Source organism: Camelus ferus, chromosome 17 (genome assembly GCF_009834535.1).
Source record: "Camelus ferus isolate YT-003-E chromosome 17, BCGSAC_Cfer_1.0, whole genome shotgun sequence".
Taxonomy (NCBI): Eukaryota; Metazoa; Chordata; class Mammalia; order Artiodactyla; family Camelidae; genus Camelus; species Camelus ferus.
The window spans coordinates 39,002,425-39,014,937 of NC_045712.1; the positions used below are offsets into that span (position 1 = coordinate 39,002,425).

The 12,513-nt window shown below is 38.4% G+C and overlaps 1 protein-coding gene across 10 annotated transcripts in view; it reads left to right on the forward strand.

Annotated features, from left to right (window-relative positions):
• The window catches only part of ANO10 (anoctamin 10), a 221,949-nt gene that overhangs the window by 77,769 nt on the left and 131,667 nt on the right, over positions 1–12,513 (forward strand). For all 10 annotated transcript variants that reach the window (XM_032459083.1, XM_032459084.1, XM_032459085.1 and 7 more), the window contains 2 exons: positions 7,491–7,682; positions 11,683–11,811. In XM_032459083.1, coding sequence (XP_032314974.1) covers positions 7,491–7,682; positions 11,683–11,811 — 321 coding nt within the window. The remainder of the gene's footprint in view (positions 1–7,490; positions 7,683–11,682; positions 11,812–12,513) is intronic.

Sequence of the window (12,513 nt, forward strand, 5' to 3'; positions counted from 1 at the left end):
GATACTTGCTGCTTCAACTCTCTCTACCTACTTGGAAAGAGGGAGAGGCTTTGGGGTCACATTTGTTCTGGAGCATTGTCTGCTCTGCACTGATCCTTCCTCTTGGGACCTTTTTCTCCTCACTGAAGGCAAACTTAGAATTGTATTTTCTGAAATCTCACCCTGAGTACTGTATATGAATCTAAAATAATGTTGCCAAGCTTTGGGGAAAAGCAATTTGACTGAGACTTACAAAATGTCATTATAAAAGTGATACTTGCTCACTCACTGTAAGAAATTTGGAAAATGTAGGACAGAGTATGAGGAAAAATAAATTTTCCATAATGTCCCCAGCAGGGGTGACCTGACCCTGTGCCTCCAGCCCCAGGGCTTGGGCTGGGTAGCACCTTCGATCTTCCCTGTGGGCTTCTGTCCTGCCCCAGGAACTGCCAGGGCGTATGCAACTGCATAGCTGTGTGAGGCTCAGTTTTTGTGGTGGATATTCCAGCTAGAACAGCATATTGCCACACAGTGAATGAGCTGCTTTCTAGTGAGCTCGGCACTGAAGACGTTTGCCAAAACCGTAAGGGAGTGACACTCTCCACGCTGAACGTTTTTCGTTCAGGAAAATGTAATGATTTTTCAAACAATATTTTACTTATGTTAATCTGCTTTTATTATTGAAATGAATCAATGAGAAATATTTGTAAACTTCTGAGTTTTAATTTCTAATATGGGAAATATTGCTAGGTATAATAACTCCCACAAACACACGGTCTTTGGTGTCCTCAGGGATTTTAAAGAGTTCAGGGCTTTGGAGATCTAAACGTTTGACAGCTGCAAATCTAGACCGCCCACCCACCCTCTACCCCTGCATTTTTGTTTTTCCAGGGCATTAGCTTTTGTGAACCCAGTTTGTCCCATTGTTTCCTCCTAAATTCAAGCTCAGCCATTTCGGAGGTGTCCCTCTGAGGTATCCCATCAGGAGGCACTGACATCAGGTTGTGCTTGGTAGGGGCGGCCCTGTTGGATCACGTGATTGACCAAGTGACAGGCTGAATGCAGAGGTTTTTTCTCACTTCGTGACAAGTGGGTTACCTGTGGGTAGATACTCTGATGCTGGCCTGTTCCTTATAAATGGTAAGCCTTTAAAAATAGTTTCTAATTGTTTGTTGTTGGCATATGGGAATGCTGCTGATTTTTGTATCTTTTATCCAGAAGCTTTGCTGAGTTCTATTATTTCCCTTTTTTTTTTTTTTTTTTTTTTTGGATTTTACTGGGTTTTCTATGGAGACAGTTATTTCCGCTACAAATACATAATGGCCATTTTCTTTCTTCCTTCAGTCCTTACACTTTTTATTATCTGTTTGGCTCATACAATTTGGATGGAAGTAGTTGTAACAAGAAGCTTTAACTTGTTCCTGGTTTTGTTTTGTCTTCCCACCATTGAGTATTAGGTTTGTTCCATGTTTTTGGGAGGTTACTTTTCATCCTTTATAGGAGTTTAAGAAGGTTTTTTTCGCTTTCTTATTTGCAAAGAATTTTTACTGTTAACGATGTTAAATTTTGTCAACTTTTTTTGCTTCTGTTGCAATCATCATATTATCTCCTTTAATCAATATTTTCATTTATAGCTTTCGAATGAAACGCCATGTTTGCGTTTAAATGATTACTTCCACTTGTTCAATATTTTTTATCTACATTGTCATATTGAATATGCTAATATGAGTCTATGCTGTTTGCCAATAATTTTCCTTCCCCAAGCACTGAGATAGGGTCCCCATGTTACTAATCATGGGAACTCTGTTGCTCACGCACAGCCTGGAGTTCCGCGGGCACAAAGTATAACGTTGAATAAAGGACAGTTCTGGGAACAAAGCATCCCAGCCCCTGCTGTCCGCATGCTGCTCGCTGCCTCGCCCTTTACTTCCTTTCCTCCTCACACACTCAGCATGGGGAGCCCCGAGATGGGATACTTCTCAGGGGGACGGTTTGGCGAGCAAGTGGGACAGACCCCCTAGAACCAGAAACTTTGTTTTAAAACATCTAAATAAGTTAGCTCTGCAAAATTAATTATGAGTTCACAGAAATCTCATAGTTTTTTTTTTTTAACTGAATTCTAGTTGATTGTACAGTGTTGTTGGTTTCAGGTGTACAGCAAAGTGATTCAGTTAGACATATACATATATATATTCTTTTTCAGATTCTTTTCCATTATAGATTATTTCAAGATATTGACTAGAAATACCATAGTGTTCTTAATAACTTCTTAAAATTTATGAATAGATTCTTAGAATTGTCTTAGTTAAGTTGGGTTTTGCTAACATGTGTCTTAGTTAATGTATTTTTATTTTAGTATGTGATTGTTCATTTTGTTAAAGTTGCATTTTTTTTTCCTTCTTGGTGTTGGATTATGTCCTTTGTTTGCTAAACTTACTGACCCCAAAGTGCTCAGGAGTATAAAAGTACCGATTGTGTAACTATTGTAAAGAGTACTACTCAGAATCCTCTTGTGAGAGGGAAACACAGGACGTGGGGTACACTGCTGTATGGGGAAGGGGCTCCCTAGGTGCTGGACGCTAAAACAGCTGGAAAGACCTTTGCATGGCTTCTGGAGGCTGGGCTCATCTGAGAGAAACTGCACATCTCTGCGGAGGCTCAGCCTTTTATTTTACGAACTGAAACAACACAGTTGAGAAAGCTGAGTGTAGGCGATCAGAATTTCTTAAGATCACATTGTGCTGACAATGGCTAGATTGCTAAGATTTTTACTCTTTCCCAACTCTCGATTTCTTCACTCCTCAGAGAAATAAATCAATGCTCTACCACTGGGCACGTTTTAAAACCACATCTGTATGCTGCAACACAACAGAAGGAAATTGTTTCTAGAGCCAAATGCAACCAAAGAGTTGTTTAGAAACTGCTCACCATTGAATCCCCAGCTGAGCATCAACCTGCCAGCTTCCAGAGCCCATGAGCTTGGCATTACTTGTTGGCGAGCCTTGCAGACAGCCAGTGAAACTCACTCAAAATCCCCGGGTTCATACTTCATCCAAACATCCAGAGCATCTAAAAGAAGCGCTTCCTGCCATTTCCAATACCCCATAATTATGTTTGGGTATTTTCTATTTTAGTGAAATGTAAATTAAAAAACAGACCAAAAGTAGAATCTGACTTATACTAAAGCTCTCAGCTGCTGAGCCTAATATGCATATCTTGGTGAAAGACTGAGACTGTGAGATGCAGTAATAATAATTATAATTATTAATGTAAAATACTGTTGTTTAATATTGCAGTAAAATATCACAGTAAGTATTTTTCTTAAATGGAAACTGTTGCAGCATGTGCACTGGATTGCGGTGAGAGGGCCTGAGGATGCTGGAAGTTGGTGAGTGTGGTCTTAAGTGTCATGAGGACTGGCTCCATCACCTGATCACTGCACCACATAGAGCGCAGCTCAGCCCTTCTTGGGTCAGAACGGATGGGTATTGTGAGCAGCAGGCCTCCCAGGAGGCATTTGAGTGGCAGGCAACCAGGTTCTGTTGAGAAGTTTTTTATTTTTGTTTTTATTTTTGTCCTCTTTGATGTATCTATTCCTTCTGTTAGGTTGAGCCTGGAGAACCTCTTTGTTACTATCAGCTTTTTTTCCATTTATTTTATTTTTTTAAAGTTGAGATAATAATTCACATACCATAAAATTAGCCATTTAAAAATGTACAATTTTGAGGTTTTTAAGTAAATTCACAAGGTGGTACAATCATCAACACTGTCTAATTCCAAAAAATTTTCATCACCCCCCTACCCTCCATACTCAATAGCAGTAACTCCTTCCACCAGTCTGGCAACCGTTAATCTACATTGTGTTATTGTGGATTAACCTAGTCTGTGCATTTCATATAAATGAAGTCGTATAATATGTAGCCGTTTGTGTCTGGCTTCTTTCACTCTGCAGGATGCTCTCAAGGTCTACTCATGCTGCAGCACATATCAGTTCTCCATTCATTTTTATGGTTGAATAATATTCCATTGTATGGATATACTGCTTTTTGTTTATCCATTTATCAGTTGATGGACATTTGTATTGTTTCCACTTCTTGGCTATTATGAATAATGCTGCTGCGAACATTTGTGTACAAGTTTTTGTATGAAAGTATGTTGCCATATGCTAGGTCATATGTTAACTCTATGTTTAACTTTATGTTTAACTTTTTAAGGAACAGCAGGACTGTTTTCAAAAGCAGTGGTACCATCCTGTATTCCAGCCAGCCAAGTATGAGGGTCCCATTTTTTCCCCACATCCTCACTTGTTTTTTTTGTTTGTTTGTTTGTTTCTCTCTCTCTCTCTCTTTTTTTAATGATAGCCATCCTAGTAGGTGTGAAGTAGTATTTCACTGTGGGTTTGATTTGGATTTTCTTAATGCCTAAATATATTGATCATCTTTTCCTGTGCTTTTTGGCCTTTTATTGCATTTGTGTCTCTTCTTTGGAGAAATACATATTCACATTCTTTGCCCATTTTTAAATTGGATTATCTCCCTTTTTGTTAGTGAGTTGCAAGAGTTCTTCATGTATTCCGAATATCAGTTTCTTATCTGATATATGGCTTGCAAATAATTCTTCCCATTCTGTGGGTCATTTTTTTACTTTCTTGATAGTATCCTTTGATTCATAAAAGTTTTCAATTTTAATGGAGTCCAGTTTCTCTCTTTTTTGTCGCTTGTGCTTTTGGTGCCATATCTGAGAAACATTGCCTCATCCAAGCTTAGAAAGATTTACTCCTCTGTCATTTGTGGAGTGTTTTTATCATGAAAGGGTGTTGGGTTTTGTTTCTCCTATGTCTACTGAGATGATTATATATATTTGTATATAAATTCATGTACACCAATAAAACTTTATTTTGTTAATGTGGTGTATCTCATTGACTGATACTTATATGTTGAACCAATCTTACAATCCTGGGATAAATCCCACTGGATCACTTTTGCTCTGCTGCTGAATCAAGCTTGCTAGTATTTTGTTGAGGATTTTTGTATTTCTACTTAAAGAGAATATTGGTCTGCAGCTTTCTTGTGACGTCTTTGTCTGGTTTTGGTATTAAGGTTGTACTGGCTTCATAGAATTAGTTGGAAAGTATTTCTTCCTCGTGTTCTTTTTTGGAAGACTTCGTGAAGAATTCGTATTAATTCTTCTTTATTTGATAGAATTCACTAGTGAAGCTGTCTGGGCCTGCTTTTTATGCAAAAGTTTTTATGCAAAGTTTTTTATTGTTAACCCAGTCTTTTTACTTGTTATAGGTCAGTTTAGATGTTCTTTTTTTCCCTTAAGTCACATTTTTTTTAATAATTAAAATCAATTTACAATGTTTTATCAATTTCTGATGTACAGCATAATGTTTCAGTCATACATTTACATACATATATTCCTTTTCACATTCTTTTTCATTATAGGTTACTACAAGATAGTGAATATAGTTCCCTGTACTATACAGTAGTCTTGAGTCACTTTTTATAGCTGTGTCATTCTAAGAATTTACCCATTTCATCATTGTTACATTAATGTTACTTTTGGCATGGAATTTGTTCATAGTATTTCCCTATCATTCTTCCCCTTCCCCTTACTGACTGTAAAGGTCAGTAGTAATGTCCCCTCTTTTATTCTTAATTTTAGTAATTTGAGTCGTCTGCCTTTTTTTCTTGCACAGCCTACGTGATGGTTTGCTTTTTGTTGCTCTTTTCAAAAAACCAATTTTTGGTTTCATTGATCTTCTTTATTGTTTTTCTATTCTCTGTTTTACTTGTTTCACTCTCATCTTCATAATTTATTTCCTTCTGCATGCTTTTGGTTTAGTATACTCTTCTTTTTCTAGTTTCTTAAGGTGGAAATGTCAGTTGTTTTGTGATCTTTCTTTTTTGAGAAAGCCATAAATTTCCCACTGGGCACTGCATTCACTGCATCTCATATGTTTTGCTATGTTTCATTCATCTCAAAGCTTTTTCCTAATTTTTCTTGTGATTTCTTCTTTGATTCATTGGTTTCTTAGAAATATGTTGCTCAATTTTCACATAGTATGTCAATTTTCGAAATTTCCTTCTGTTATTGATTGCTTGTTTCATTCCATTGTGGTCAGAGAAGATACTCTGTATGATTTTTTTTAGCCTTTTAAATTTGTTGAGAATTGTTTTATGGCCTAACATACTGTCTATCCTGGGACATTGTGCTGTACACCAGAAACTGACACATTGTAAATGACTGTACTTGAATTTAAAAAAATTAAAAAAAAAAAAAGCATATCGTCTATCCTAAAGAATGCTCAGCGTGCACTTGAGAACGAGTATTCTGCTCCTGGGCTGAGTGGCCTCTAGATGCCCGTTAGGTCTTTGTTACTGTGTCAGGGCAGGCCATCAGCACCAAGCTAGGAAGTTTAATAGCCTGCCTTAGCATTCACTTTCTGCTTGTGAAGAGCCTCAAGGTCAGTCAGAGGTGAGACCTTAGCCATTTCTCAGGTCTTTCCTGAGCCTAGGTATGATCCTACACCTGTATCTGATCACCTCAATTCCCAGTAAGATGTTGGAGCTTTGCAGGCCCCTCTGGATGTCTCATCCCTCAGCCTTTTTTATTTTGACCTCCCTGGCTAGTCCCTTGTTTGGCCCAGCTGCGACCCATTACCTCAGGCCGACTGATGTTGAAACATTCAATTAACATCCCCGAGGGGAACCTTTAGCACCTGGAATGACTCAGTGAGGTGGAGTGAAGTCGAGCCTTTCCAATGAGTCTCCTTGAGCTAAGTCAGGAGATTGCTTCCTTTTGGGAATGAGGCTTTCAGAGATCTCTGGCCCCACCCTCCTTCCACGGAGCATGCGCGCTATTTTTCAAGGCTGCTGCAGACCAGGGGAGCAGGGCTTGAGGAAAGGGTAAGGAAAAATGCCAAGACTGAGCTGTTATTCTTGACTGAATGCTGCCGGGATTGCTGCAGGCCTTTGGTTAGTTTCCAGAGTACTGGGAAAGTTGTTTTTGGCAAGTGTCATTATTTGTTGTTGGTGTTGTATGCTTTTATGGAGGAGCAAACTTCTGGAGGTTCTTACTCTGCCATTGTTGCTGGCATCACCACCAGCAGTTTTTAAGTGGAGGGTCAGGGACTGAGATTCCGGGGTGCCCAGAATGTGAAGGGACCATCATGTGAAATTTCTAACAGTGATACTGGTTTTTTACTTAATCTGGAGCAAACACCTTTAGCTTTGCACTTGTTTACCTTAGAAAAAAACAGAATGATTCAGTGATTTGGTATGAGACGAGCAGCTAAGTCATTTTTTTATTCTCTATTTCAGGGACTTTAATATAAAATTGCTTTTGAATTTAGTAAACTGTTGTTAAGAAATTGGGAGAAACTCTTTGAGGTTTTTTTTTTTTTTTTTTTTCATTAGAGGCCCCTGGCTCAAACAGTATTGCAAAAGGTTGTCTTTATTAAGTGATACTAAAACAATGCCTGTTTTCTTCTGGTTTACATTTTGCAGGGCACTTTTGATGATTACTTGGAGTTATTCCTGCAGTTTGGTTACGTGAGCCTTTTCTCCTGTGTTTACCCGTTAGCTGCCACCTTCGCCGTGTTAAATAATCTCACCGAAGTTAATTCAGATGCCTTAAAAATGTGCAGGGTCTTCAAACGTCCGTTCGCAGAACCTTCAGCCAGTATTGGTGTATGGCAGGTAATTACTTGAGGAAAAAAATTATTTCTTAAAAAAAAAAAAGCAATATATAAGGCATTGTGATTTTTAAAAAAAGAGCCCTCTGGAGAGATTTGGAGAAATTCGATTTTATCCTTGCTGTGCCACAAATGAGCTGTGGGCTTCAGTCAGTCATTAACTTTCTCTGGGCCTTGCTTTTCTTGTTTTGCAAACTGAGTTTGGGGATGAGGGAGGTAAGCTGTAATCTCCGTGACTCCTTTCAGGTGTAAAACTTTGACAATTTTCTTGGAGAGAAATCAGCTGGGCTTCACTGTCTGGGTGGTAATGAGGCCCTCCTGACTGCAGTGTCAGTGGAGATGACATGAGGGGCCTGAGCGTCCACATTCACTCCTACTTGGCAGTAATGAGGTTCTCCTTCAGGTGCCTGCTGGGCTGGGGGAGAGTCAGGGCTTCCATTACCACCCAGGAGGCCACGTGAGGGCACAAAGGAGGTGCCTGTACCACCCCCTCCCCCAAGAAAAGGAGGTATCAGTGGTGGTCTAGAGGGAAGCCAGAACTCTGACCCCCTCTCCCAAAATAAGGACCCCAGCCCCACCTTGGGTATCAGTGGTGTCCAAGTGAAGAATCTGGGCTTCTGCTTCTATTTGCTAGTGACAAGATATTGTCCCCTCTTTTCCTGCTAGAGTGGTTTCAGATAAACCAACTAAAACAAAATGTTACATAAAATCCAGAGTTTTATAGCACCTAAAATATCACAGTTTTTATTAAAAAAATCACTCATTATACCAAGAACCAGTATGATTCCATGCTGAGTGAATAAAAGGCAGTTAGCAGAAATGCCACCACCGAGATGACACAAATTTTGGAAAGAAAGATTTTAAAGCAGCCACGATAAAAATGCTTCAACAAGCACTTGAACACCCCTAAAACAGGTGGAAAAATAGAAAGAATTAGAACGTCCCAGCAAAGAAATAGAAGATACGAAGGAGAAGCAAATGGGCATTTTAGGAGTGGAAAGTATAGTAATGAATGGAAAGGCTCAGGGGGTGAGTGCAGCAGAACGGAAGGGATAGAGGAGAGAAGCAGGAACTGGAAAGCAGGAACTGGAAAGCAGAACAATAGAAATTACCTGCTCTGAACAACAGAGAGAAAAAAGACCGAAGAAGTAACTATAGCCTCAGAGACCTGAGTGACTGTAACAAAAAAATCTAACATTCTTGTTATTGGAGTCCCAGAAAGAAAAGAGAGGGAGGGACTGAAAAAGTACTAGAAGTAATAGTGGCCAAACCTTAAATTTGGCAAGAGACCTAAAAGCACAGGTTCAAGAAGCACTAAGTGAACCTCAAACAGGAAAAACCCAAAGACGTTCATGCCAAAACACATCATAATTAAACATCTGAAAACTAAAGACAAAGAAAAAATCTCGAAAGCTCCACGAGAGGAATGACGTCTTACCTACAGGGGAATCCGATTAGAAGGACAGCTAGTTTCTCATCAGAAATCATGGAGGCCAGAAGAAAGTGGCACAGTATTTTCCAAGTGCTTAAAGGAAAGTAATGTCAATACAGATGCCTGTATTCAGGGAAAATATCCTTCAGGAATCAAGGGAAATCAAGACACTCTGAAATGAAGGAAAACTAAGAAAATTTGTTGCCAGCGGTCATCCTAAAGGAATAGCTAAAAGTTGCCTAAACTGAGGACATAATAAAGGGAGGAATCTAGAAATGTTATGAGGAAGAAACATGGTAAATGAAACACCAGTAAATACAATAGATTTTTCCTTCTCTTGAGTCGGTTAGGTTTGACAGTTGAAACAAAAAATATAACACTATCTAATAGTTCTAAATATATGTAGAGGGGGGCAGGGTATAGCTCAAATGGCAGAGTGCATGCTTAGCATACATAAGGTCCTGGGTTCAATCCCCAGTACTTCCTCTAAAAACCAAGTAAAGCTAACTACCTCCCCCCCCAAAAAAAATTTTTTTTAAATATATATTATATATGTATGAAGAGAAAATCTTAAAATTGTTGTATTACAAATGGGAGCTGGTAAAGGGAGGTAAGATTTCTATACTTCACTCAAACTAAATGATAGCATAAGTAGACTATAGACACATATATATATACCCACATATGTAAAATATAATATGTATTTATATGTATGTGTGTAAATACATATTTTAATACCTAGAGTAACCACTAAAGTGATATAAAAGATACACTCAAAAACAAATCAAAATGTAGCCCTAAAAAATATTCAGGTAACCTGCAATAAGAAAAGGAAGAGAAAACAGAAATGAAAGAACAGAACATGAAGAAATGGCAGATTGAAGTCAATACCTTAATTTTATTAGCTTTAAAGACAAAGATTGGCAGAATGGATTTAAACGCATAACTCAACTATATGCTGTCTACCAGAAACTCAGTTCAAACATGGTGATATAAGCAGGTTGAAAGTAAAAGGATAGAAGAAATATATATGGAAAAATTAAAAGGAAGCAGGGGTGGCTTCAGATAGACTTCCGAGCAAAGAAAATTACCAGAAAGGAGGATTCTCTGATAATAAAAGGGTCAAATTACCCAGATCATGTAGCAATCTTACACACACACCCCAAATAACACCAGGGTGCCCTCCAGGGTTTTGTTGTCTATCAAAATTAGGACTATACTGGCACCCTTGACTCAGCAATCCCACTTTCAGGACCTTTTCCTACTTTCACACTTGTTAGATGATGAATTTACAAAGTTCCTAATTGTAGCACTGTTTGTAATAGTGACCAATGCCCACCAACCAGTAAGGAAATGGTGAAACCAACTCTGGTACATCCATGCAATGAAATGTAAGCAGTTGTGACAAAGAATGAGGGATACTTCAGAGTATTGACACAGAATACCCCCCAGGACATCTTAAGGGACAAAAGCAAGGGGCTCTGTGTATTACACTGAGAAGAGAGTAAGAAAGTATACGTTCAACTTTACTTATATTTGCATATGAAGTGTCTGGAAAGGTACATATATTAATAAAAGGGATTGTCTTGTGAGGAGAACGGGAGCTGACGAGGGAGGGAGAGGGGACAAGGAGACTCCTCACTATACACTGATCACGTTTGATTTTTGAACTAATTTATTAAAAATAAACGGAAATTTAAAGCTTTTTAAAGAGAAGGTAAAGTCCTGAGTAGATTTGTTATAAAGAAAACTGGAAAAATAATAAGATTACACAAAGGATTTCTAAAATACGTGGTAGATATTCTTCATGGGATAAACTTATATTGAGTTTGGATCCAATCATGTTTTTGGTTTGCTTCTGTTTCTAATAATAATTGTATCTCTTAGAATTAGATGCTAAGTTATAAGTGGTGATCACCAAGTACTATACATTAAAAAAAAAAAGAACAGTGACCACAGCATTTCCCCAGGCCATATGCAGTAATAAGCACCAGTCTCCTTCATGGGACCCTGGATCAGAGTCTGTTTAGTAGGTCTCAGTGGGACCTTGCACCTGTATTTCTCTAAAGTTCTACAGGTAATTTGGTAAATGCTGCTAGAAAGGGATTGGTGCCTCAGGGATAGCTGGACCAGATGTGGTATGTGATCTGTCAGGGTAAAAAGGACAGTTTCACAAAATAAATTCTATTCAAAATCATACCTGTTTTTGAAACATTTTCTCTTGTGGCTGGCCCATTTTAGAATCCCTTTATATATGCATGGAGTCAAGTAACTTTAATAGTGTGTTCTTCTTGGATGTGTTCCAAATTCACATCCCTGGCCACCTCCAGTTGGGAAGGTGGGACATATTGTTCAGGGTACTCAAGCCAAAAGTATCTGAAATACCTTCTAACAATATGGCTTTTTCAAGCTAAAGAAAATCATAGCATTATAGAGAAAAAGTTTTAAATGTTCTTGGAATGTTTAGAACTAAGGCAAGGCTTTTCCCTTGACTGCAGGTCATGCAAGAAAGGAAGGGGAAATGTGGAAGCAGTCATTGTGGTTTTTCATTTCACATTCTCTTTTCTTTCAGTTGGCTTTTGAAACAATGAGTGTTATATCTGTGGTCACTAACTGTGCTCTAATTGGAATGTCACCGCAAGTGAATGCACTCTTTCCAGAGTCAAAAGCGGACCTCATTTTGATTGTAGTAGCAGTGGAGGTAAGTGAAAATTTAAACCTGTTTTAAATTGTCTCCACATCAGCTGCCTCTGTTATTCCAAGGCAGTGATGTCCTGGGCAGTTTAACAACATGCATTTACTAGTAAGAAAGCAAAGCACGGGAAGACATGAGGTTGAGAGTGTGTATTCCTGGTTATTGCCTATATATGAGAAACAGTCACAATGGTGCAAATAGGATAGTGACTTTTCCAGCCACTCTGCTGGTCTGTTCAGTGCTGAGGAGATAAATCCTATTTGCAATAGAATTCTGTAGAGTTAATGTTTTTTTCAGTCTGTTCTAGGGATCTGTCACTTCCACTTTCCTAAGCAAATAAATGCTTTTTGATTATGATTTGTTTAAGTCTCATTTGCAACAGGCGTGGGATTCATTGTAAAACACTCTAACACTCCAAAATGTAGTGTGCAGAAAGACTCGTAATTTCACATACAAAGTACAAGTAGGCTGTTTGTGTACTTTTTAGATGTTTGTCTTGTTTATCTGGTTTCTGAATACGGATTCCTGTAACGTCTTGAAAATTAAGCACCAACCAATTACAACTAGAAGAAATTGCAGGAATTTTTCTGTTGCTAGTGACTATAGCTGTCAGGAATATTGTGACTTTTCATTTTCAGATATATATATAAAAAAAGAACAGTCCTGGAAATTTATTAAAGCAGAATTTAGCAGGGTCATAAAGTGGTG